A 27,692-nucleotide genomic window follows, 5' to 3' on the forward strand; every position below is an offset into this window, starting at 1 on the left:
TAGAGGTGGAAATGGCAACCCACTCCAGTATTCTTGCCTGGTGAATTCCTGGCTGGTGAGCCTGGTGGGCTACAGTCCATGGGGTTGCAAAGAATCAGACATGACTGAAACGACTTAGCATGCACGCACATTTTGGAGAGAGGCAGGGTCTTCTTCAAACCCCACTGTCCTCCATCTGTTTTCTGATGTATTCCTATTTCTCCTCTATCTTCCATTTAACGGTTGCTTTGTTGTTGCTGTTTACTCACTAAGTCATGTCTGACTCTTTCCAACCCCATGAACTGTAGCCCGGCAGGCTCCTCTGTCCACGAGATTCTCCAGGCAGGAATACTGGAGTGGGTTGCCGTGCCCTCCTCCAGTGCCTTCCCAACCCAGGGATCAAACCCATGTCTCTTACGTCTCCTGCATTGGCAGGTGGGCTTTTTTTGTTTTTGTTTCTTTACCACTGGGTGCCACCTGGGAAGCCCAACAAGAGTCCTTACCTAAAAGGAAAGTCAGTACTTCTCTGGATCCTAAGCCTTGCTCTCGGAAGTCAGTGAGGGTTCATCACACTCACAAAGAACAGAATAACATCAATTCATCCTACTTAACAGCAGCACTGGGGATCATTTTCTCATATCTGATTGAAAGTGAAAAAGTGAAACTGAAAGTCGTTCAGTTGTGTCCAACTCTTTGTGACCCCCATGGACTAAACAGTCCATGGAATTCTCCAGGCCAGAATACTGGAGTGGGTAGCCTTTCCCCTCTCCAGGGGATCTTCCCAACTCATGGACTGAACCCAGGTCTCCCACATTGCAGGTGGATTCTTTACCAACTGAGCTACCAGGAAAGCTCCTTTTATCTGGTTACTAATGGCATTTCATAAGATTTCTTCTAATATAAATTGTATTTCTGATTCTTGGTCTCCAAGAACTTCAAAATGTATTGAGTTGACCAAAAAGTTCATTTAGGTTTTTCTGTAACATCTTACAAAATATTTGGCCAAACCTAGTACAAAGAAGACCTTGTTGCGGAAAACAACTGCCTTGCCCTGAAGGTGCTGTGTGACTTCTCAGCTCTCTGCATTCTTCAGGAAGGTCAGGATGCCCCAAACCATCAGAACTGGTTCAGCCTTGGACTCTCCCTAGGAGTCCAGAACAACCGCAAGAGAGGAGAGGTGGACCAGGTCTGTGTCCCCACCCTGTAGGCAAAGTGTCTGGTAAAATCTCAAGCTCCATATCAATCCTGCATTCTCAAACTGAAAATCCCATAGACTGGTCCATATTTCTCCAAGCCTCTTGATGAAGGTGAAAGGAGAGTGAAAAGGCTGGTTTACAATTCAACACTCAAAAAACTAAGATCATGACATCCAGTCCCATCACTTCATGGCAAGCAGATGGGGAAAAAATGAAAACAGTGGCAGATTTTATTTTCTTGGGCTCCAAAATCACAATGGATGGTGACTGCAACCATGATATTAAAACACAGTTGCTCCTTGGAAGGAAAGCTATTATGACAAACCTAGACAGCTTATTAAAAAGCAGAAACATCACTTCGCTGACAAAGGTCTATATAGTCAAAGCTATGGTTTTTCCTGTAGTTACGTATGGATGTGAGACTTGGACCATAAAGAAGGCTGAGTACTGAAGAACTGATGCTTTCAAACTGTGGTGCTGGAGAAGACTCTTGAGAGTCCCTTGGACCGCAAGGAGATCCAACCAGTCCATCCTAAAGAAAATCAACCCTGAATATTCATGGGAAGGACTGATGCTAAAGCTGAAACTCCAATACTTTGGCCACCTGACACGAAGAGCCGACTCATTGGAAAAGACCCTGATGCTGGGAAAGATTTAGGGCAGAAGGAGAAGGGGGTAACAGAGGATGAGATGGCTGCATGGTATCTCTGACTCAATGGACATGAGTTTGAGCAAACTCTGGGAGACAGTGAAGGACAGGGAAGCCTGGTGTGTTACAGTCCATGGGGTCACAAAGAATCAGACACGACTGAGGGACTGAACAATGACATGTTCTATGCAGCATCTTCAAGAAGAGCTCATTGTCTAGAGAGATTAAGTCTAGGCCTATCTACCAGCAGATGGTGCTGACGATCACTCACAGAGTGTCACTTTTGGCCTTTTCTAAACTAGGAGATGTCAGAATGGTCTCCAGGAACCTCAGCTGCTTGAAAACAGAGAAGCCTCCATGTCTTGGAAAGTCAAGGGTCAGGTAGATAGAGATGAAATCTCTTACGGCCTGAAAAGAATCAGACCAAGAAGCAAACAGCAGGAGGTCGAACAGCTTAGCGTTCAGAGACCCCAGGAAGACTTAACATTTCTTTTAGGCAGAATAAGCAAAGATTATTAGGCAAACAGTAGTTTTCAAAGAATAAAACTGACAACACAAACAGAATGGGTAAGTGGCAATTTCTCCCACATTCTGGTGGCATCTTAAATTCTGGATGACTTGCCTTACCAACGCACACTCACACAGCCAAAAAAAGTATTGGGTTGGCCAAAAAGTTTGAGTTTTTCCGTAAAATGTTATGGAAATGAACTTTTTTGGCCAATCCAACAGAGTAGGACCGAGGGAAAGGATGTAGCTAACATTTGCACATTGTTTTTCAGATACATTGTTTGCTTATAACGACTCAGTTACCCCAAAATTGTTCAAATGAATGAACGTATTTGTTAACATCTGGATGCTTGTCATAGGTTACCTGGTTTTCTGCAAAAAACAGCAAACCTCTGTCCACAGTGGTCTGAATCGTCTGTCCAAAGGTGGGGAAGGGGGCGTTTGGTTGAGTTGGAACTCGAGCATAGCCTGTACCTTCAAAATAATTTTTGTCTGATTCTTCTTTTCTCCTGTCAACACCAATCACCATTAAGTGAGAACACAGCAGCAAAAGACTGCCAGGAAACAATGCTTATTGATGAAAAAGCGAGCAAAGCCTATGTAATCAAGTTGTCATGTTTTGTTAAAGAGGAAACATCTTTAAATTTAATGTTAAAACAGTCCACTGTATCTCCTGGATCTGCTCTTACACTCTACAATGATCAAACTCTACCTCAACAGAGATGCTCTTCAGGAGACCCTATTGCAAACATCTGTTTAGGAAGATGTGACCCAGCAGCTGAAGGTCTTGCCATGTAAGAAATAATATATAATAAAATATAATTTTATTCTGAGTAATAAATAGTCTGTCTCATATTAGAATCTTCCCAATCTTTTAAACTTAGGGGTAGGTCACAAGCTCAAGGCAGCAACTTTCAAATAGGTTCATATGCCAAAGTCATGGTGTTCTTTATGGACTATTGTTTTACTTTTTTAAAAATTTACAGTAAATAAATAGTTTGTGCCCTAAATCAGGCACCATCTAATGCTGAACACTTGTGGTAGGAGGCACCAAAAACTGAAGAAAGATTTACTTTTTTCAAAATCAAGAAAATTCTGTCCATCTAATATCTTATATGAATAAGGAAAAGACTTTTCCTTATTTAATTTACATTCCTTAAGTATAAATTACATATGCTTTTTATGCTATATGACTGCAAAATCACAGAGAGACATCAGCTTCTAGGTTTTATTTACCTTCTACAAGGCTCCACTTCTGTTGTGTTGAGATTGAAAGTCTTTTTGAAGTTGTACAAGCTCAGAACATTTTCATTGAGGTCATCTAATTCAATACAACCTTTGTATGGAGGAAATTTCAGTCTACTAGGAGGCTGAAAAAAAAAAACAATAAAAAATTTTTCACTAATTGAACAAAGGACAATGATTAGGTTGACCAAGAAACAGTTTAACTCTATCGCTTTTAACCATCAATATAGCTTAGGGGTGAGCATGCAGACCCTGAAGACAGATGCCCTGGCTTCACTGTTTTCTAGCTGTCTGATCTTGGGCAAGTTATTCAACCTCTCTGTTTCAGTTTCATCATCTGTGAAATAGGAATGATAATGCTGCTTATTTAAATTATACACTTATACCTAGATCACTGCATATAAAATAATTCAATAAGTTTAGTAATTATCACTATAGACACTTTAAGAATATATCATTAATCCATTTTACATATAACTGATCAAAACATCATTATGCCAAATTAAATTTTAAATATTTCCATTCTGTGAAATAACATTCGAACTTACTCTAAAATCAGTTGGGTAACCTCCAACATAGAATACGGCATTTTCAGGATCCAAATTGAGGAGTGTGTTGCTATTTCCACTATCCATGTCATGGAATTGATGTGTTTCTGGTTTACTGGAGGTGGCTTTTAGGGTGTAATTAAGCCTTGCAAACTGATAAATTCTGTTTAAAAAATAAGTCAGAAAATAAAGTTATAAAAGATTTACGAGGAGATGAAAGAAATTAAAGCTAAATATAAAATTAAAGTTTGGGGACCGCAGGTCAGATCACCAAAGAGCTGTGCTCAATCAGACTCGTACCTCTGGAATTTCACCCGGTCCATCACTGCTTCCTGAGTTTTGCTCTCGGTCAAGGTCTGGTCCACCTGGAGTTCAGCCTCACCCTCTCCCAGGTTGTAGACGCATGTGAGCTGGCCGTCTACAACAGCCATGCCGATGTAGTCCCTGGAAGCCTGGAGACACCAAAGCATTTCACATACCGTATTCTTCGAACTCACCATCCCCAGGGGGTGCATTTCAAATAGATAACAGCTTTCATGTAGTCAGCCCTGGGCAGACAGAATGAATGAGGTACATTCTGGTATAAAATAATACAGACAGCACAGTTAATTAACGTCTGGGCTGTCTTTGCTCACGTTATCAGGAGGGCATTCATTTATCCACTCCTCCATTCGCTCAGTCTGCAAGTATTTGCCAAGTGCCTGACATAAAGATGAACCAGATACGGCCTCAGGCTGCCATTCAATTTCATTCTGGGAAGAAGATAAGCCATTTATGCTCTTCCTATGCCATACAAGTTCCCCTCAATACTCTGGGCATCTTGTTCTCTCTGTGTTATCATGTCAGCTGTGTATGGATCTTTCTTCCCTATTAGAATGTGAGCACCTTAAGGTAAAAACAAATTTTTGAAAACTGTAGTACAATATACATAATGTGAAATTTACTATTTTAACCTGTTTTAAGTATACATTAAGTACATTCAAGACACAAATTTTTGTTTACATAAATACAGGCTGTGGCACGTAGTAGATACATGGTATAAGTTTGTTGAAGGAATAAAGTCATGTACATTCTGCCAATAATACAAAGCAGAGTCATAAGAAAGTTACAAATAAATCCCCAATCCTTGAAGCGTGAACGAGTAACCAACAACAGTGCTGATTTTAGGAATCCTTAAATACAGTGTCCATAGTGACGGCCAGCGATTTCCTAACTGCCAAGAATTCTCAAGAACCATACTTCAGGCATTTCTTTTCCACACGCGTGTCTTCAGTCTCTTAGTCGTGACCAACTCTTTGTGGTCCCAGGGCCTGTGGTCTGCAAGGCTCCTCTGTCCGTGAGATCTCCCAGGGAAGAATACTGGAGTGGGTTGCCATTTCCTTCTCCAGGGGATCTTCCTGACCCAGGGATCAAACTCGTATCTCTTGCATCTCCTGCTCTGGTAGGCAGATTCTTTACCACTGAGCCACCTGGGATGCCCATTTCTTTTCCATTCATGTATAAATAACCTAGTCACTGATTACCTGTTCCTCTGACACTTACGTGGAAGAGATATATTTTAAGAGGAGGAATTAAAAGCTAAAATAAACTGCTTAAAATATCTATAATAGTGGTGGTTTAAAGAATTTGGAATTATAGCAATGAAGCAACTGGATTTCTCACTAATGAGGCAGGAGGGGCTTAATTTCTCTCCAGGCCCTGTTCACAGAGGGTCTCCACCCTAGAGACATGGGAGGGTCTGCGGCTGGGCGCCCTGAGAAGATGACAGAGTCCAGAGCAGTGAGGAGGAGCTGCTCTGATCTCCAGAAAGCCTTGATACTGCTGCTGGTTGAGAGGGGAGGGTGCTGATCTTCAGCCCCAGGGATGGACGTGCTCATGTGTACACACACATGTGCTCACATGCTGGGCCCATCTAGCATGGCTTCTAGATCCCCACCTCCAAAAGCAACTTTAAATGGATGAGAGATCTCCCATGGAGCCATCAGAGGCAGTGGAATCTCCTCCTACCATGCCAATGGCAGTGACATGACTGTGTCATGCACCTCAAAAGCCATATTCTGTTTTAAAAACCATGGAAATGTCAGAGCAATACTTACATCTTTATTTCCAAGGTACATCACAAACATATTCTCAGTCCCACCAGTTTCTGTTGCTTCAGGTCTTTGGAGAAACAAAGAAAGGGATGTGTATCCTTTCAAGTCTTCCAGGTCATTTGGCAGCCGGACTTCAACTCCAGATCTACCGTTGAATCTCATGGGGATGGCAACCTGAGAGGGACCAGATCCACGGTGTTAGCTGGTCCAGGGGAGAAAGGTGGGGTGCTCGGGGTGGAGGCTTGTGATTGTAGCTGCTCCCAAGTGGCTAGGATAGGGAGTGAAGGTGTGTAGCTGCCCCCTAGGCCTGGAGTCTACACTCAGGAGGCTGCTCCAGGAGTAGTGGAGTAAAGCCCTCCTGTTCTTCCTGCCTACAAGTCAAGGGTCTTTGGGAAGTCTACTTTGTTGTCTGTGCCAGCAACAATAATCATTATAGTAAATTATTACCATCATTATTATGGTTATAATATTAATATAATATTAGCTATATTAACATCATAATAATACCACCACCATCATAATATATTAATGTATTATAATAATGAGGTTTTACATATAATATATAATGTGATAAATATGATATATAATATGAAATATATGATATAAATATTATATAATACATAATATAATTGTAATATAGGGAATTATATATATAGGGTTAAAATACATATTAACAGGATTAATATCATGATCCTATTAGTAATAATATTATATATTATAATATAAACTCTAATTATATATAAAATTAGTAATAGGGTTATAATATTAATATTAAATTAACCCTGCTAATATGTATTATAGCCCTATTAATATATAACATTAATAATAATTACTATTATTCCAACCCCAGAAGGTTTTTGTGCAAATGAACTAACCTGTATGGAAGCACTCAATATGATATAGTCAATGTACAATACATCAAAATATTTTTTTAAAGAATTAACTCTTTAAGGAATCATTTCTCATTAACATGTTACATGTTCTGGTTGTATTTATTATAGGCACTCAGTCCTTAAAAATAAGTGCATCAAGGCTCTCTAGAATGTGCTTCTTAAATTCAGGGTAAAGGACCATTTTTTCCCCCTGTTATCTGCCCTGGACCAATAGTTTTGTAAAATATATGAAAACTTAAATACTAGAAAAATGAAATGAAAAAGTGTGCAAAATACAAGCCTACTGATCCCATTCTGGGATATTGAAGCAATTCAAGTTACTGAAAGCTTCTAAGCCTTTACTCGCAATTTTGTACTTATATATAATGGAGCAGTAACAAATGTCTGACTAGCTCTGGTCTGTGGATCCCCTTTGGCACCTCTGCATTAAAACACAGAAAATAATATTCCCTAACTATCTAAAGAATAACTCTAGGAATGATACTTACATCACCTCTACATTTTATCTCCCAAGCATGTATTTACGGAGGACCCTGTCTATGCAGGTATCAGGCAGGGGTGCTTAGTGATGCCTGAGCTGTAGTCACCCCAAGGTGCCCATGGGGACAGAGCTCCCCCACAACACTCAAGGCTCATTTTACACCTGTCTCTTCTACTTGCCCTCGGCCCTTCATACTCTCCACACATCCTGAGTCTATGGCATGCCCTTCTGTTTTTTGTCACTTGGAAAGCTCTTGCTCAATTAAAAAAATTTTTTTAGTTAAGAAAACATTTCATGAACACACAAAAATAGAGACTATACCTGCATACACATGACCATCTTAAGAAATTAAACATTACTGTTAAAACTGAAGCCCCTTGTATAGCCCACCCTAGTCCTCGTCGCCTCTCCCTTCTCAGAGGTCACTTCTACCCTGGATCTGGATTCCCACACAGCTTCTCATGTGTGCTTTAATACTTTTGTGAAACATTATCTATCTATGAACTGAAACTAGTCTTAGCTTTGTAAGTGACAGAGCAGGGATCAAAACAAGGCAGTGCGGGGACTTCCATGGTGGTTCAGTAGTTAAGAATCCACCTTCCAATGCAGGGGACACAGCTTCAGTCTCTGGTTGGAGAACTAAGAGCCCACATGCCTCAGAGCAACTAAGCTTACACGCTACAGAGAGAAACCCAGGCTGCAGTGAAGATCCTACGAGCAGCAAGTAAGACCTGATGCAGTCAGATAAACAAATAAACATTAAAAACCAAAGAAGCAAGGCAGTCTGCCTTGGTTATCAGCGCTAAACCTCTGCGCTATTTATACACTTCATATTTTGTTCATTAAATTAGTGGAAGAACGTAGAGGGGCAAAAGCTAGAAGCATACTCTTTTCCATTTGCTTTTTATAAGACGTGTATGGGTACGAAGAGGGTGGTTTCTGCCAAACTGTGCCTTAGGCTCTTTGCTTCTCTGCTAAAGGTTTTGTGTTGGAAGTTCTCTTTCGTAAAAGAAAAGGCAGATTTTGATGCTCAAAGTAAGGAATATAAGCCTAGAAATCAACCATGGTGCCTCAAAGACAATGATATTCTGACTTGGTTTCCATCCCTCTAATCTCCAAATATCTCACAGGGAGTTGACTACAAAATACAAAATATTTCATTTACATTATTTTAGGATAAAACAAATAGTAAGAGAAGAAATTCAAGTAAATAATGTCAGATTAAAATTAGAAGAAAGGTTGATGGAACTTCCCAATGAAGGAAAACTGCTGTAATCTCATATTCAGAACACTGCCCATGTGGAGTGGTAGGAACCACTCCTCCATCCTCACTAAAAGTGGATTCCACAATTCCCGAGTTACTGTGAGAATATAGGGTTTGTGCAGTATCATATCTACACGTTCTGATCATAGAACCCTTACTTGAACTTGCAATAACACTTTACTGCCTAGAGCCTGGAGGAGAACCCTGCTTCCTGCCTGCATAAGCCAGCAGAAAGGAAACCACTGTTCCCGGCATACCAGGTCATTTAAGGGATGAAGATGATGTGAACTTCTGAAAGATGATGGGAGAAAATGAACTTTCACATGGGGAGCACCCAAAGAATTTGGGCAAGAAAGACAACTGATTCTTGGGTACCTGGATATTTTTCACTTCTTAATTAGTGAAACTAACAGAGTTAGTTTCATTAATTCTAATAGAGTAACTTATCAAAGAATGAGCCTTGGTGCCTGGCAATGAGGGGACACACCCACCTTATTTGCGGCATCTCTGGCCTGCTGAATTAGTTCCCGTATGCGGTCCACGTTGTCAGAGATGTTGCCCAGTGGCAACAGCTGTTGGTTGATACTTTCAATTTTACTCAAAAGATCAGGCAGTTTGTTAGTTAATTTCTTCACTGTTGGTGAGATTACGAAACAGAAATTTATCATTGTGAGTTGAGAAAAGGTTAAATAGAGATGTTCTCGTGGATTGTATTTGTCAAGTGGTATATTTGGGTCCCACACATTGGATAGGATGACTCAGAATCAGGTAATACTTTTTTTCTATTATAGAAATATATGTTACACATATTTCTATGTATAATATGTAAATACATCATAGATTTTTTTCTGGATATCAAATCATCTTTCTTGACACTATAAAAAATAAATTTTCCAAGGAGGAGGGGATATATATATATACCTATGGCTGATCCATGTTGATATATGGCAGAAACCAACATAACATTGTAATTCTCCTTAAATTAAAAATTAATAAATTAAAAAATAAATCTTTCCTTTTTGATCTTTAATATCAATCATAATCCAAGTGGTCATGATTCAGGGACTACATCTCCACTCTATAAAAGGCAAAATCAACAGCAATATTTCATGAATTTTTTTCAAAGTATACAGGTTTTTTTTCTAATCATGTGTGACATAGGCAAAATTATTTAAGTCAATAAAAAATTTTAAGGAATTTTACATGTTCTGATTCTTTCCACTGCCAATCACCTTGGCTCCTCCAAAGTCCTACTTGGTCCTTTTAACTAAGAGAATAGCCATATTCTTTGAATGGATCATGTGAAGTTTCTTCTTAATATTTTAATTTCTAAGATCAGATTTTACTGGGGAAAAATTACAACGGACCAAAGCACATAATGATGGAGAAAATAGATAATACATCCTGGCCAGAGAACACCTGCTACCTGAGTTATCCGCATCACTGAGAGCCTTGTTGAAGTCTTCGCTCTGGGTGCTCCCATAGGTATCCTTAATTCTTTCCACATCTGTCTGAATGGGGTTGAGCCCATCTAGAACGTCATTTGTGATGTCATTGGCGTTTCTGACCAGGCTCTTTGCACTACTGATTATGCCATCGATGTCATCTAAGGCACATACAAACAGGGAGGTGTAAGTCTCTAAAATGTTTGACAAAGAAGCCAAGTCCAGTGGGTTAGGGAGCAGCTGACCTCTCTGTATTCCACGAAGATCACCTCGGATGCTGGTGAGATTGGTGTCTATCAGGCCTTTCTGAACTGTCATAGTTTTCAGTGTTTGCTGCAGGTTGTTGAGAGCTGGGCTGATTTCTGAAATAAAGTAGGAAGAGGCAATTACCCTAAAGATCTTGATCCTCCATGGGTACTGGTGGCCCCTGAAGTAGCCAGGGTCTGCACAGCATTGAGCAGACCTGCATCTTAGGGGTCATCCCCAAGATGCCCACTGCTTGCTCCTAGACCCCCAGGTCCTCCATTATAGAGGCCAGGAGCATACAGAACCTGTGGTACCAGGCTCCTCGGAAATGCACATGAAGAAAGGGAAAGGCCTACCAACTCAAGGAAAGACTTAACTTCCGCTCTGCTCAGGGCAAAAGTCTCTGCTTAGTAAAGGAAAGGGATGGTGGTGGTGGTCTAGTCCCTAAGTCATGTCAGACTCTTGCAACCTCATGGACCGTAGCACACCAGGCTCCTCTGCCCATGGGATTCTCCAGGCAAGAATACTAGAGTGGGTTTCTGTTTCCTTCTCCAGGGTATCTTCCAGACTCAGGAATCGAAACCCGTCTCCAGCATTGTAGGCAGATTCTTTACCAACCGAGATACGAGGGACACCCAAGGAAAGGGATGTGCTATCTTATTCACTGCTGTGTCCAGGCACTCTTTGGGGTAAAATACTCTTTGGGGTAAAATATTAGTACATATTTATGGAACAAGCGAATGAATGTATGAATAAATTAATGAATGAATAATGCATAAGGGATGCCCCTTTGGTCAAGAGTAAAGAAATATTGGGCTTTCCTGGTGGCTCAGTGGTAAAGAGTCCACCTCCCAATGCAAGAAACAGGGGTTTGATTCCTGATCCAGGAGGATCCCACATGCCGAGGAACAACCCTTGAGCCTGTGCTCCAGAGCTTGGGAGCACAGCTGAGTGCATGTGCCACAGCTCCTGAAGCCCGAGTGCCCTGGAGCCCATGCTCGCCAAGAAGAGAAGCCACTGCAATAAGCCTGCACACGGCAGCTACAGAGTAGTCCCCTGCTCTCCACTACTAGAGAAAGCCTGAGCAACCACAAAGACCCAGCTCAGCCATAAGTAAATAAATCAAATGCCTTTTTAAAAAAGAGTAAAGGAATGTTGTTGAGAGAGCCCCACTGAAGCAAACACACAAAGCAGGCACCATTCCCATTCATTTCCAAACTGACGCATTCAAGGACAAATTCAGTGAAAGGAACGAAGCTCATAGGCATTTCTAGCTGATAATATTGCCCCTTGGGGGTCATGGAAAACCACCAGTGAATGCTTTAGTGTCGAGTTGATGACACATGGCTTAAACTGTGATTCCAGGACTGGTTTAAATAACAATGTAGTTAACATCCTAATCCTTCTAAAAACACACATCTTCACCTTTTAGCTCAAATTTTATAAAGAGAACAGGGGTCATACCAGGAAATTTTAATTTTTGAAATGTGCTAGGCAGACTACATATTTTTGTGTATTTTCTTTTTCATATTTTCATATTTATTTTTCATTTTAAAAAATCCAAATGATAAATAAATGTATTTATTTACTGGTAGAGGGTATCTAATCACTTTGAAAGGATTAAGAAGGTGAATGAGGGCTATGAACTGAGATATCTGCTCACCTATGAATGACCACAGGAGACCAGAGAAAAATCAAGGGACAGCATTTTCTGAACACAGGAATTTGGTGAGATTGAGATGTTTTTTTTTGTTGTTGTTTGTTTGTTTTTAAATCAAATTAAATAAGGGGAAAAATTCAAAGGCAAAAAATTTAAAAATCCTCATATATCACAGTGGTAGTGATTTTTGGTGCTTTTACTTACTAAGATTTTAGGACTTAAGAAATTTTGAAGCAGTTGCTCTAATGACTTGACGCTACTTATCTGGGCCTTAAATAAGACAGCAGCACTGTACACACCTCAAAGCTACGTGGGTCCCCAGTGCTATGGGCATATGGGACTAAATGAAGAATCCTCTCTCCCAAATCCAAGGCCAGACCCAAACAAGCCTATCAGTCTCAAGATTTATTTAGATTCATGAGATTCTAACTAATTTGGTTTATGTTAGAATATTGGCTGGTGGTAGTCAGTTGCAAAGTTGTGTCTGACTCTTTGTGACCCCATGGATTGTAGCCTACCAGGCTCCTCTGGCCATGGGATTTTCCAGGCAAGAACACAGGAGTGGGTTGCCATTTCCTTCTCTAGGGGATCTTCCCAACCCATGGATCGAACCTATATCTCTTGCATCTCCTGCATGGGCAGGCAGATTCTTTACCACTAGTGCCACCTGGGAAGGGTAGAAACATCAAATCAATGTATTTACAAAGTGCCACCTACAAGGACACTGAGATTCAAGAAGTGCATTTGCTCCTGGTCTCATAGATTGTTTCCAAGCTCTTGACTATCCCAGCCCCCAAAAGCCACCCCTTCCATACCTTGCTGTAGCTTCTGCTGTGTTATCTTGGCTTCGTTTAACAGTTTATCGCTGTTGGAACTTAGAGTTTTCGCTTTTCTTGGAAGATCTTCCTTTATTACTGTCTGAAAGCAAAGCATTTATCAGTCTTAAATGTGATACATACATTAGGAAATACGGAGTAAGAGTTTTCATCCTAGCCCTTAACTTTAATCTTTAAAAATTGAGGTTAGAAGGTAAGGCAGAGGTTTAAAAATACTGTTCCTTAAAAGCTACAGTTAGGGCTCTAGGTAGACATTTGTGGCTTGGGGAGGTGGACCCATCACTGTTGACATAATGATAAATTATGTGACACCTTCTTATCTTCTCTCTGTCACTTGTACAATGCCCTCTGCAATACTAGAGGACAGAGCTGAATTACTTTTAGGCTTTTAATCTTTGGAAGATTAAAAATCTTCAACCTTCCAAGAAGTCTGTTCACTAATTCACTCACAGTTAATAATTTGTTCTTTATTTTTAGATATAGGCCTATTATATAATGCGCTTCAGATCCCATAGGATCCACAGACATGCCCAGGTGAATGACAAATGACAGGAAATAAATTGTTCTCAAATGGTGTACAAAAATCTCCTCTTTGGCAAATGATGATACCTGATCACGCAGCTTAAAAACATAACTGGTAAGAATCAGGGTATAATACTTTCATGGTTCAAAATAAATAATTAGGGTGATTATTATCTGGTTTTACAAATGATTTTGAATACTGGGCTATGTTTATCCAAAAGTCAAGTAAATACAGAAATGACATATTAGAGCAAGTTCAAGTCTATTCTAGATAACAAATTCTCATCTAAAATAAGCTTTGTTTTTTTCTATTCCCTGTGCACACAGAAAGAAAACAGAAAAGTGAGTCATCTCCAGAGTGTGTTGAGAGAAGGTGTCACGGCAGATACCCACCTGGAGAGCAGCCTCAGATGCAGTGGTGGCCTTGTCGGCTGCATCCTCGGCCGCTTTGATGGCGTTGAGGATGTTCTCGTAGGCAGTGGCAGCGTCCACAGCACAGCGCACCAGCTCATCCCCACTGGCGTTCCTCTTGATCCTGGAAGATGGTACAGGAGGAGGGCTCCAGCAGTGGCCTCTGCCTGCAGCCAAGCCCCCTTACCTCCCCATTCATTTGGCCGATGGAGATTCGGGGCTGTGGGCTCCAAGCCTCTGCTCCAAAGATGCAGCTGGGAATCAGCTGGGTTCGGACCTGGGCCCTGGTGCCGCCCCCCTACCCTGGTCCATACTTCCTACCAGGCTCCAGCAGCCCCTGCGGTCAGACCCCCAGGCGGCCCACTCACTCCTCTAGCTGCTTGGCCAGCTCCTGTAGGGACTGCGAGTGCCTCTCTGCCTCCTCCACCAGAGATGCTCTGCTGGCCAATCTGGAAAGTTCTCTCACTTTGTCACTTAGTTCGTGTCTTGCTTCATTTAAAGTGACAACTAATTTTTCATATTCCTGTATTTTCCAAGTAAACAAGAGATAGTGTCAATTTAAGCAAAGCATGGATATGCCGTTTTCCTGAACTCTGTCATAAATGAGGTTTCCAGGAAGCAACAATGAGACACTGTTTCCTGAGCCCATTCACTACACCAATTACTCCCTGGTTACTTCACACAGTGGCACTGTGAATATTCTCCCAAGTTTCACCACCATTTTGAGCATTTTCCATACGGTGGGTACCCACTTTGATAAATTTTATGAAAGCACATTATTATCCTTACTGTATCACTGTACTAAACCTAAACACTTTTTCTGCTTTAGAAACAGCAAACATAAAAGATATTTTCAAAATGCCCAGTGGGCTTCTGAGAAATATTGCCAATCTTTTACCAGTCCTAAATGTCTTCTGTTAATTAATGTATGCCTGATTTATTTTATGTTTAATTGCTTTTCAGCTTCAAGAAGGTATAAGTGACATAAAACTGTAAGATATTTGAAGTGTACGAAGTGATGATTGGATATATGTACACACTGTGAAAGGATTCCCCCCCACTGAGTTAACACATCAATCACCTCATATTTTATCCCCTTACCTTCTCTGGGGGGTGAAGATGAGAAGATTTAAATTATACTTTTGTAGCAAATTTCAGTTATACAATACAGTGTCATCAACTGGAGTCACTTTTTTGTTTTATATTAGCTCCTCAGACCTTATTCATCTCATTGGTGAAAATGATATTTAAAAAATACTAGCACAATTTGTTTTTATTACAAAAGTAACATTCACTTATTTTAGGCAAGTTAGGTAGATAGATAGGCAAATAGATATAATACAAACCTATGGTTGCTGGGGGCAAAGGATACTTAGGGACTTTGGGAAGGTCATGTACACACTGCTATATTTAAAATGGATAACTGATGTTACCTGCCAGCCTGGCTGGGAGGTGGGTGGGGGGAGAATGGACACGTGTGTATGTATGGCCGAGTCCCTTCACTGTTCACCTGAAACTACCACAGCATTCTTAATCAGCTATACCCCAATGCAAAACAAAAAGTTTAAAGTTTGGGAGAAAAAAAAAGAAGACGCATCATTCACCCCTCCCCTAAGGGACAACCGCTGTTAACATTTTGGTATAATTTCTTCCATCTAAAGACGTATATTTGAGGGAAAAAATGTTTAGCCGATCTCATAAGTTCCTCGAAATGTAATTTAAGTGCTTTTCGAGTTTCTAGAAAACAAGTTTTGTCTCTACCTCATGGCTTTTCTTCATCAATTGCAGGACAATATTAGTTTGCATCAAGGAAGAATCTGCCGTGGCTAAACGCTTGGTGAAGTCACTCTGGAGGGAATTCATTTCCTTAACTTGTCTCTGCAGAGAAAAAGATCTGTGAGCTGCATGATATATTGTCAGAAGGCACAGGCATATTTATTGGACAACAGCATAGAGGTAATTTCAGAGTCAAAATGTCTTCTTGAACTTAAAGATCATCTAGGAAACTCCTAAGTCATGAGACATCAGTTCAATTTGTCGTGTGGAGGTGTTGTCATAGTTTCCGCAAGCTACATGCCAACGAAACAACCCCTGTTGCATTGGAGGAGGTTTCTACACTAGGGCCAACCAGGCCACTGAGGTGGATGCACAGTTAAGCTCTGGTTAGTGTATCAGGTCGAGGGAGTTGAACTAAGCAAATCAGCACCATCAGTACACTCTGCATGCTGGTCCTGATGAAGATGTAGGGGCGTTTCAATAAGAAAGCACACAGGAGGACTTCCCTGGCGGTCCAGTGGTTAAGACTCTGCACTTCCAATGCAGGGAACACAGGTTCAAATCCCTGGTTGGGGAACTAAGATTCCATACGCCACATGGTGCAGCCAAAAAAAAAATTTACTAAGAAAGCACATAAGACCTTAGGAAACCAGAGTAGAGGCTGCCAGAATTCAGAGATCCATAAAATTGGGTCCTGCTCCCTCCCCTTGGCATAATCCAACAGAGGTGTTACTTGCAGCGGCTTTGGGAGTTAACCATATTACCATCTGCAAAGATATTATTCATTTTCTTTTACCAAATTCCTCTTTCTTGGGGTGGGGGGGGGCTGGGTCAGTCCTATGTTGGGCTTCCCAGGTAGTTCAGCTGGTAAAGAATCCGCCTGCAATGCAGGAGACCCTGGTTTGATTCCTGGGTCAGGAAGTTCCCCTGGAGAAGGGACAGGCTACCCACTCCAGTATTCTTGGGCTTCCCTGGTGGCTCAATAAAAAGGATCCACCTGCAATGTGGGAGACCTGGGTTTGATCCCTGGTTTGGGAAGATCCCCTGGAGGAGAGCATGGCAACCCACTCCAGTATTCTTGCCTGAAGAATCCCCATGGACAGAGAAGCCTGGCAGGTTACAGTTCATGGGGGTTGCAAAGAGTCAGACATGACTAAGTAATTAACACACACACACAACACAACACAAAATGTCAGTTATTTAAAACCTATATTGTATACTTTGAATTAATTATAATAATAGTAATTTCTCAACTATTTGGTAGCATCATTCCTCCAGTCCTCTATCAGTCAGGAGTTGGGGTGAAGAGATGGGGTCTGCTTTCCCTGTGGTTTAAGTTCAGAAACACTTCTGGCCGTTGAAGAATAAGAGGTACTCTGATTTTGCATTTAATGCCTCATTCCTCTTTGATTAGGGTTTCCCACACAGACAGGTTCCTGACTCTGCCACTTGATTAACATTAAAGCTCCCTGCTCCCTTGTGCTTGTTCTTAACTGAACCGTGCAGATTCTGACCATGACCTCACCTTGATGGATTCCAAAGCCCTCTCATTTTCCCGGTTGAGGCTGGTGGCCTGCTTTGCTTGGGTGCTGGCCTCCTGTAGAGCGGCACGGAAGCCACTGAGTTTGGCTTCGTAATCATTTAAAGCATCTCGTATATTCTTCGCCAGTCCATTGTTCTCCACCTGGTGGTTTTCCAGCCAGCTCCTTATCCGATTCAGCACTGAAATATATCACCTTTTTGTTTTCCACTTGAGAAATGAGTGCATTGACACTAAGTTATAAAGACTACAGAAGAACTAATTTTCTACTCACTGCATGGTTTTCCTTGAACGTGCAAGGGAATGAGAAAGGAGGCTAGTGTTTATGTTCTGTTGTGCGCTGTACACATTGTCTCATTTAACTTTTATGACAACCACATGAAGACAGTGATTATCATTCTCATGTTTCAGATAAGAAAACGGACGGCCCGAGAAATTAGGTGACAAGGTTTCAGCCTTGGAACTGGAACTGAACTTGAAGAGTATAAAGCACATGCTCCTTCTATCACTAATACTGTCTCCGAGGCTAACATTAAATTTAAACAATACAAATGCTAAAAGAGAGAAGCCACTATTTGCAGATTAACCACTGATATGTCATTCCACTAGAGAATAAAGCTCAGTTTTTGGAAAAATATAGGCCTATTATTTTTAAAGTTTTGAGTTAATGTGGCATTTTCCTTAGTTCAAATCTTTAGATATATTCCCTTAATTTCTAGTACATCCATTTTTTTGGTAGTAGTAATGCGAATATCAATGTATGATTCAAAACCCCAGTGGTGATGAGGGGACTATTAAAAATGATATAATGAGAAAGCAATAGAGCTGAAAGAAGAATGAAAATGCAGTTAAAAACAAAATAGAGGTACCAGTGTCTAATATCTAAGGAGAAGAAACTATTTTTTTGCATGATGGTAAGATATTCTATTCTATGGATAAAGATGTGGTGTCTGTGTATATTTACATATATATATATATACACATATGTATCATATTCAGTGGAATATTACTCAGTTGTTAAAAAGAATAAAATAATGCCACTTGCAGCAACTTGGATAGACACAGAGATTATCAAAGTAAGCAAAGAAAGCCAGAAAGAGAAAGACAAATACTATATGATATCACTTATATGTGGACTCTAAATCTACATGTGTGATATGTTCACAAATGAACTTATCTACACACACAAACAGACTCCTAGGCATGGAGAACAGACTTGTAGTTGCCAAGTAGTAGGGGGTGGGGGAGGGAAGAATTGGGAGTTTGGGATTAGTAGCTGCAACCTATTATATATAGGATGGATAAATAACAAGGTCCTACTGAACAGCACAGATACCAGTATTCAATACTCTGTAATAAATCATAACAGAAAAGAATATGGAAAAAAATTCACATGTGTGTGTGTAACCGAATCACTGCTGAAATTAACACAACACTGTAAATCAACTATAATGTAATAAATGTTTGTTAAGAAAAAGGAGTTCTATTCCACAACCTCTCAGTAACCTGGAAGGGCTACCCGTTTGTACCACATGATGCTCTACCAGTGATACCCGCTGAAATGGTGACCCCTCCCCCAACCTGGCACAGTGTACTCTGCGCCCTGTATGTCAAACCAGTCAGAACAGACTGGATGCAAGCATCTGGAAGGGTGCTTACTTTGCTGAGCCTCTCTTCTTTCAGCTTCGGCATCCCTCAGGTGCTTCCCAAAGTTGCGGGTCCTCAGTTCCCTCATCATGCGCCCTGCTTCAGCCAGCTCTCTGGAAAAATCACCTGAAGGCAACCTGTTTCCATCTCCCTCCGTCCCAGATATCTGCTTCACGAGAACTGGAAAACATCAAGCTATTTATTAAACTGGGAATTCTGGACTCCAGGAGACCACTAAGAAAAGAAGCAGGGACTTTGATAGAGGGCTTGTATTGGTTTTTTAGTATCACTATGGGCTCTTTTTCATAATGCTGAACTCTTTCTTTGTACAACAAAGACTAAAGTAGTATAAAAGATATTTAATTGGGCTGAGTAACTCTTCTTACTGTGCACATTCCGGATGACATTTTTAATCTTCGAGTCCAGCTCTTTTGCACTTTGGGTTGTCCGATCAATGTTGTTATATAATGTTTGTGCTTTTCTGGAATTTATTTGAACCTATACGAAGAGTAAATTGATGAGCAACAAATTAAGTTGTTGGGAGAAAAAACTTAGCAACATTTTGAAGCAAAAAATGAGTTAATGCTATTGACCTAACATATTACCTTTTCTTGCAAAGTTTCAAATTCACGATTCAAGTTACTCAGTTCTTTTTCCAGACCATCCATTTTTGATTTATGATTTGAAATGGTGGGACGGTAGCTGAGCAGCTGGTTCTGGAAAGTAAAACACAAAGTTAATCACACTCTAGAGTAGAAATCTGGAGTAAGTCTTATCAACTTGGTAAACCTGGTGATGATATGAAAAGATTCATTGAGTAAGACCAGTGCTGGTCCTTAGGAAAAAATATGGTTCTTTGAAATAGGCCTCATGAAGAATTTATGTTCTGATGTTGTGATATGGTTCTAAAATAAAGTGGTAAAATTTAAAGACAAGAAGAGACAAGATACTTTATTTGAATTAATGACCTAACCTTATAGAAATGAGGGTTATGTTACTTACTTGATGTATTTTTAAATTCTATAATAAAGTCAATTTTTAAACTTATATTTTACTTGATTATGCTAAAAACAAGTATCTATGGCTACTCTGTTGAAATAATATATAGATTCAAAGAATTATAGAGCAAGAGAAAAACTCAGAACTCATTAAATTGAATACCTTCATTTAATAGGAAAAAAAACGAGAAAACAGAAACCTAAAAAAGTTGGGTGATTTGGCCATGCCTTGGAAGTACAGATTATCAGTGAGACCAAAATCCAGGTCCCCTTCCTCTTTTGGGTACTGAATGGCAACATTACTTTTAGAGGGGACACTGCTGCATATGGGTTTCCCTGGTGGCTCAGACAGTAAAGAATCTGCCTACAATACAGGAGACCCAGGTTCGATCCCTGGGTCAGGAAGATCCCCTGGAGAAGGGAATGGCTGGCTACCCACTCCAGAATTCTTGCCTGGAGAATACCATGGACAGAGGAGCCTGGTGGGCTACAGTCCACGGGGTCACAAACAGTCAGATATGACTTAGTGACTAACAATACTACTATTGCTGCATATAATATCTAGAGTAGCAATTACTTTCAGTTTGGGGTTGTTGCTTTTCTTAAGTTTTAACTTTTTCGTATTATTTGGTTGCACTTAGCATACAGAATCTTAGTTCCCCAACCAGCAATCAAACCTGCACTGAAAGCACCGTGTCTTAACCACTGGACTGCCAGGGAAATCCCTCAATTTTTTGGAAAAAAGTGTGTTCATATCTTGAAAGTTTTTACAAGAAAAAGCAATAGTACTATCTCTACTTGTACATAAGAGCCAGCGTTGGGTAAAAGAACACAGGCTTTTCAGCTAAGGGCCAAACCCTAGGTCCACCACTTCATAGACAAGCCCATTGGGCCTTATCTCCTTCATCTGTCTATCAGGGGTTGCTATATTAAGCTGCTGGGTTCTTTTTGGTGGTAAGTGGACTAATGTATTATAAAATGTCACATATATGCGGAACCATTCAAAAAAGTTGGTTGCTTTGTCATACATATTCCTGCTCAGTTTTCACAGTGTTTGTGTGATATTGCAAGAAGATGGTTCTATTTGTGCTGCAGAAAAACGAAGCACATGATTGCAGGTCAGAACAGCTGGATAAGAGGTATAGTGGGTGAACATACTCTTTAGAATTTCATCTTGGTGTGAATTCTTCTAGAACCACCACATACTAGCTGTGTGATTGTAGGCAAGTTACTTGGCTTTTACATACCTATAAAAAATAGCAATATTTCCCTCCCAGGGTGTTGTAAGATTTAAGGGCCCTGGGCACAGGATGGATACCACAATGTTCGTCCCTTCCCTTCCTTGAAAAAGTGCAAGACTGTATTGATGACATCAGTCACTAAAGTGCCTTTTTATTTTTTCCCTCTGAACACACAAACGCTTTCCCCCTCTCCTCTCCATATTAAGCCTTCTAACTGTGCACTAAAATTACCCTCATGGGATGGAAAAGAGCCATTTTTTCCAGCACTATTTATTTTTGCTGTATGTACTCAACCGTAGCCACTAATGGTTTCGAAGCAGCCTTCATTCCAAAAGCCCTTAATTTAACTTTCCTTTCTAACTTAGGGTTCATTTCACCTACTAAATTTTTTTACTTTTGAGTAGATTTTTTTAAATTTCTGTGATTTTTTAATTAGATCTTCTCACATTTACCTCTTCTTGTTTGGTTTCTTGTGTTTTAAAAGTTTTTCTAATTTCTTGTTTCTTTCATTGGATGTCACCCTGTAAAGTAGTTTTCAGACTGTCCTGTGATTTCTGTTTTTGCTACAGGGACTCATCATATGACTGCTGCTTCTGCTGCACGTCTTTCTCATTATCTTTCACAGTGTTTTCAGGCTCATTCTGAGAGGGTCTCTTGTGTCCTGCACTCCTTGTGTCCTGTCTGGTGATCTCAGGGTCATCATCACTCCTGCTCCCCCTGGGTCCTGGCCCCCCAAGTCCAGGACCAGGTCTTATATCGGCAGCTTAGGACTTGCACACTATGGTGATGCTGACAATGTCACATTGCAACACAGATCCTGGTCTGTGAATCTTGTCCACGTCCTAGCTATAAGGTTGTAGCTTTCCTAGTTCTCATACAATTATTGCCTAACAATGGGAACTGGGCAGTTCCAAGTTTGTTTCTTCAGTCTTCATTTGCAGGCAGAAAAGCCCCCATTCCCCCCAGCCAGGAAGCCTGACTCCAGCCCATGGGGCACTTTCAGCCCCAATACTTCTCAGGATACCCTCTTAGCTACCTTCTTTCCAAGTGTACATAGAACATTCTCCAAGATGACCATGTTCTGAGCTATGAAAGATGTATCAACATACTTAAAGAGAGCTGGAATCATAAAGCATTTTCTCTGATCCCAACAGAGTTAAACTAGAAATCAATAATAGAGAGTTAACTGGAAAATCTGCAGTTTGGAAATTAAACAATATAGCTCTAAATAACTTAGCGATCAAAGATATGTCACAAGGGGAATCAGAAAATCTTTTGAATTGAATGAAAATGGAAATTGGCACTTAAAAATGTGTGGGATACAGCTAAGGTACTTCTTAGGGGAAAACTTATAGCACTAAATGCTTATATTAAGAAATGTTTTGGATCAGGAAACAAGCTTTTATCTTAAGAAACTAGAAAATGAATAGCAAACTAAACCCAAACCAAGCAGAAGGAAGAAAAGATATGGATAAGAACAGAAATCAATGACATTGAAAACTGAAAAACAACAGAAATCAATAAAATAAAAAGATCAATAACACTGATAAACCTCTAGCCAGAATAATTAAAAAAATAGATAAGACACAAATGACCAATAACCGGAATGAATGAGAAAGCATCACTACAGATTTTGCAGATATTAGAAGGATAATAAGGAAAAATTATAAACAATTATATGTCAATATATTTGGTATTAATAATTTAGGTGAAATGAAAAAATTACTTGAAAAGCATATATTACCAAATATCACTCAAAAAGAAATAAATAATCCTAATTGTCCAGTACCTATTTTTAATTGATCTTGTAGTTAAATTAAGAGAAAAAAAATTAACAAAGAAAACTCCAGGCCCACATGGCTTCACTGGAAAATTCCACCAAACGTTTAAAAAAGAATTAATGACAATTTTACCAAATTTGCGTTTGAATCTTCTGAACACAAGATACTGAGATAAAGACTCTGAGAAAAATGAGACCAGAAACATTCAGTACGTAAGGAATGTTCACTTAGAAGTGTCAGTGTTCTGTGTTCACTGTACTTTTCACCAGGAGAAATCTAATCTTCATTTAGAGCAGAGGAAGGACAGCTGCCCTGAACCTTAAGTGGAGTCAAGCTCCCCACCCCTCCCTGCATGAGGAGTATTCATTCACGCAGCATCTGGAATCCACCGAGTAACTGCTCTGGGCCAGGCATTGTGTGGGCCCAGGGGTACGTACCCTCAAGTCCTTGGTCTGGGTCTCCAAGCGCCTTATCTGCTCCAGGGTGCCTGCGCTGACACTCAGGCCCTGCAGCTGAGACTTGACCAGGCGCAGCTCGTCGTCCATGGTGGCCAGGTCGTTCAAGAGCGTCATCACACAGCTGTCACAATCTGTGGGGCCACAATCAGAGGCACACGTGCTGCTGGCTGGAGCCACAGGAATGCAGACCAAGCCCCAGGGCCACACAGCAGCCCGGTTAATACACACACAGCCCATCACGGGCAGAAATCCCCATCCGGGACTTCTCAGAGAAGGATGCAATTCTGAAAAAGGGAGATCTCTAGACGGGAGCATTTGACAAAGAAATGGTGCAGTGGGGAGAATGAATGAGGATGGTCAAAAGGTACAAACGTCCAGTTATAAAGGGAAACAAATATTGTATATTCACGCATATATGTGGAATCTAGAAAAATGGTACAGATGAACCTATTTGGAGGGCAGGTACAGAGATGCAGATGTAGAGAATGGACAAAGACGGGGAGGGAAGAGTGGGACGAACTGGGGGAGAGGCACTGACATATATACACCACCACATGCAAGCCAGCTACGGGGAACCTGCTGGATAGTGAAGCGAGCTTGGCTCAGTGCTCTGTGATGACCTAGAGGGGTGGATAGGGTGAGGGCAGGAGGGAGACCCAAGGGACAGGGGATACATGTACATATATGACTGATTCACTTCATTGTACAGCAGAAACTAACATAAGATTGTAAAGCAACTATACTCCAAGAAAAACATTTTAAAAAATAAAAAACAAGTAACTTAGCATGTAAAATGCACAGCATGATGACTATAGTTAAGGACACTCTATTATATATTTGAAAGTCACTAAAAAAGGAGATCTTAAAAATTCTTAATGTACAGAAGAAAATCTGTAACTGTATGAGTTGATGGATGTTAACTAACTGTGGCGATCATTTCACAACCTATACATATATCAAGTCATTATGTTGTAGACTTTAATACAATGTAGCATGTCAACTATATAGCAATACAACTGGGCAAATAAATGGTGAACCTATGCAACCTGTTGCTTATTTCGTATATGGGAAAAGGAATAATAAATAGCTTTTATTTACTGAGTGCTTGCTATTTACCAGGAATCATGATAAGGGATTCATAAGCATTTTCCCAACAACTATATGAGGTTAGTATAGTTATTACTAACCTCAGTTTCACCATTGTACAAATGATGAAACAGGCTTGAAGAAGCAAGGTCACTGGCATGAGATCAGACAGATATTAGTTGGCAGAGACTGGATTTGACCCTAAGTAGCCCTGCTGGAGAAGGGCATAGCAACCCACTCCAGTATTCTTGCCTGGAGAATCCCATGGACAGAAGAGCCTAGTGGGCTACAGCCCATGGGGTAGCACAGAGCTGGAGATGACTGAGGCGACTTAGCACACACACACAGCCCTCCTTCCACCTCCTCCCACCTTCTCCCACCAGCGCTTTCCCATGTCACAGTCTGGGGTTCACAGATCTGAAGCTGAACCCCACAACCTGGAAAGGAGGAGCCACTTTCTTTACTCACCATCACATTCTTCTCCGGGACCACTATCTTTGGGTTCCTGGTTTATGCAGTCTGAAATGAGGAGTAAACAAAGAAGGCAGTGCTACTAAACTTACTCTTCATGTACTTTTTAACTTGGCTTTTAGGAAAGCTAGTTTCAGAAAATTTCAGTCACCCAACCACCCAGTATCGCCTGCTCTTCCCTTCTCCCTCCTTCCCTTGGGGCCACTGTTCTGAGAGCTGTCTTGGATCCCAGCAGTCTGGCTGCAGGAATGTCTCTTGTGGCCTCTCTGATGATATATTGCTTCTTCTCTCCAAAGGGTCATGTGATTCCTATGAAGTTAACACTCCAACTTGTTACTGTTGCCTTCATTTGGTGGCCTCTTATACAACTGCTGATGTCTCTTCCAATATCATTCAAGAACATTCAGTAGACACTCACTGAGTGCCTTTGAGCACTCCCTAAGTTCCATGGCCCAGTGCTAGGGGCAGGAATACAAAGATAGAAGACAAAGTCTCTGCTGTCCTATAGGCGCGGGTTCAATCTCTGGTCAGAGAACTAATGCTCCTTAATGGTCAGGGAACGTAATGGTCCTGCAGGGGAGGTAGACACATTTTACAGCAGTGTGACAGATGCTATAAGGGAGATATGCACACACAGTGGACTAGCTACGGCTAAATCTTGAGGTTCTCAGCTACAGACAGGAAAGCCTAACGGTCATCCTTGGACATTCTTCACTCTGCTAACTTCTACTCCTTTCCCCATACCATGCATCCTTAATACTGAAATGTCCTCTCATTTCCCTCTGAAAAACCATCTAACTTCATCAAAGGAAAACTCTAAACTCGAAACTTTCTTAAACATGCAGCAAGGAGGCCTTCAGGTGTGTTCTCAATGGCAGGCAATACTCTACACTTTGTTTGTATACAGATACGTTTTAAACCATGTTTGCTTTTCATTGTAAAAAAATACATAAGTTTACTATGGAAAATTCGGAAAGATCAGAAAAATGAGATAAAACATTATCCTTGATCCTACGACTCAAAGACAATCAATGTGTTCCCAGTGTATATTTGCGTACACTTTATTATACATAATCATAGGTTTCTCTTACTCATCCTTTTAAAAAAAAAAACCCTTTTGTTCACTCTTACATGTATATATAAGAAGGACTGATGCTGAAAGGACATTGGTAGGACTGATGCTGAAGCTGAAGCTCCAGTATTTCAGTCATCTGATGTGAACAAAAGACTCATTGGAAAAGTCCCTGATGCTGGGAAAGATCGAGGGCAGAAGAAGAAGAGGTTGTCAGAGGATGAGATGGCTGGATGGCATCGCTGGATGCAATCAACATGAACTTGGGCAAACCCTGGGAGACGGTGAGGGACAGGGAGGCCTGACGTGCTGAAGTCCATGGGGTCACAAAGAGTCGGACAGGCCTGGTTGACTGAACAACAACAATATATACATATAGCTGTGTCAACTTTATTTCCTCAATTAGACCGTGAACTCCTTATAGGCAGGAAACAAGGTTTTATTTCCTTCACAAACTTCTGCAAACACAGCACCTTGAACAGTCTATGGGGAACTTGACTTATGAGGAGGATTGATTTATCAGTGCAATTTTCTCAACAAGTTTGAGTTTTGACCACCAAGGAATCTGTCCATTACTAGGTAGAAAAAAAAAAAAAAAAACAAAAACCAATGAATGAAAAAAGGTGGGGGGGAGGGAATCCCACAGGAACAAATGTGTCTCACGTGTGAACATTTTATTCCATTCGAGGAACAAACAGTTACCATCCTCACTTCAGGTTGCTTATTTTTGTTATTAGAGTAGGGACAAGGAGGCTTGAAAAGGCATCCATCTCAAAGTATGATGTGTCTGATATTAAAACGTCTCCTGAACACCTCCAAGGACCTCCGGAGACAGTAGATAACTCATCTCCTTCTAAGCCAGTCCTTTTCATCTTTAAACATCTGACACTTCCTACTCGGAATGATTTACGATAGGCCTCCCTCTAGCTTCCACTCCCGGAAGCGAGTTCCAGCCCTTAAGTCACATAGAAAGAGACCCACCCTTCTCCCACACATGCCCCTTTCAGATCCGTCCTTTCCAAGTCTACTGTCCACTGTCCTCTCCACAGGGCTGCAGGTCCCTTCACAGCTTCACCGTCTTTCTGAACAAATTGAAGCGTGTCTATTGCTTGCATGGGCACCGGACCAGGGAACAGTAAGCCACCTGGTTCTGGACACCAGAACTCGGTGGAGACAGTACAAGGCGTCTAAGGGGCCATGTCACTCTCTTGATTCATATCAAACTCACCACTGACTGAAACCTTAGCCGTGACTCACTTATCACTACAGGACTGACCACACGCAAGCCTCAACATAATCTTATCTGGTTAGAACTGGCCCCTCACTCCAGGCTGTTGAGGACCTATTTTATTCTAAATGTGTCATAGGAGGTGTTTTCTGGCTCCTCCAACTTTGTGTCATCTGATAACAGAGTGGGCAGGCCTTCTATATTTCCATTCAGGTCAACGATATTGAACAAGATGGAGCTCACATGACGCCCCAAAAAGTGAAAGCAGGCACCCAAGGAGCCATTTACTCTGCAGTCCTTTGGGAACAGTCACTTGAGCAGATCTAATCCACACATCCAGGGTGTAGTTCTTTACCTTGTCTATAAGATGAGAGATTTTATCTAAGGATTTGGTACTGTACTATATCAATGGTGTTTTC

At 40.9% G+C, this 27,692-nt stretch overlaps 1 protein-coding gene across 7 annotated transcripts in view; it reads right to left on the bottom strand.

Moving 5' to 3' along the window:
• LAMA3 (laminin subunit alpha 3) overlaps nt 1–27,692 on the bottom strand; it is a 249,672-nt gene that overhangs the window by 35,996 nt on the left and 185,984 nt on the right. For all 7 annotated transcript variants that reach the window (XM_070778824.1, XM_070778825.1, XM_070778826.1 and 4 more), the window contains 18 exons: nt 24,971–25,021; nt 23,396–23,547; nt 19,544–19,654; nt 19,325–19,436; nt 18,951–19,118; nt 17,277–17,473; nt 15,737–15,853; nt 14,344–14,498; nt 13,958–14,099; nt 13,022–13,124; nt 10,546–10,662; nt 10,282–10,461; nt 9,347–9,489; nt 6,221–6,391; nt 4,425–4,576; nt 4,125–4,287; nt 3,568–3,701; nt 2,696–2,840 (listed from right to left, as the gene is read on the bottom strand). In XM_070778824.1, coding sequence (XP_070634925.1) covers nt 2,696–2,840; nt 3,568–3,701; nt 4,125–4,287; nt 4,425–4,576; nt 6,221–6,391; nt 9,347–9,489; nt 10,282–10,461; nt 10,546–10,662; nt 13,022–13,124; nt 13,958–14,099; nt 14,344–14,498; nt 15,737–15,853; nt 17,277–17,473; nt 18,951–19,118; nt 19,325–19,436; nt 19,544–19,654; nt 23,396–23,547; nt 24,971–25,021 — 2,513 coding nt within the window. The remainder of the gene's footprint in view (nt 1–2,695; nt 2,841–3,567; nt 3,702–4,124; nt 4,288–4,424; nt 4,577–6,220; nt 6,392–9,346; nt 9,490–10,281; nt 10,462–10,545; nt 10,663–13,021; nt 13,125–13,957; nt 14,100–14,343; nt 14,499–15,736; nt 15,854–17,276; nt 17,474–18,950; nt 19,119–19,324; nt 19,437–19,543; nt 19,655–23,395; nt 23,548–24,970; nt 25,022–27,692) is intronic.

This window comes from Bos indicus, chromosome 24 (assembly GCF_029378745.1).
Source record: "Bos indicus isolate NIAB-ARS_2022 breed Sahiwal x Tharparkar chromosome 24, NIAB-ARS_B.indTharparkar_mat_pri_1.0, whole genome shotgun sequence".
Taxonomy (NCBI): domain Eukaryota; kingdom Metazoa; phylum Chordata; class Mammalia; order Artiodactyla; family Bovidae; genus Bos; species Bos indicus.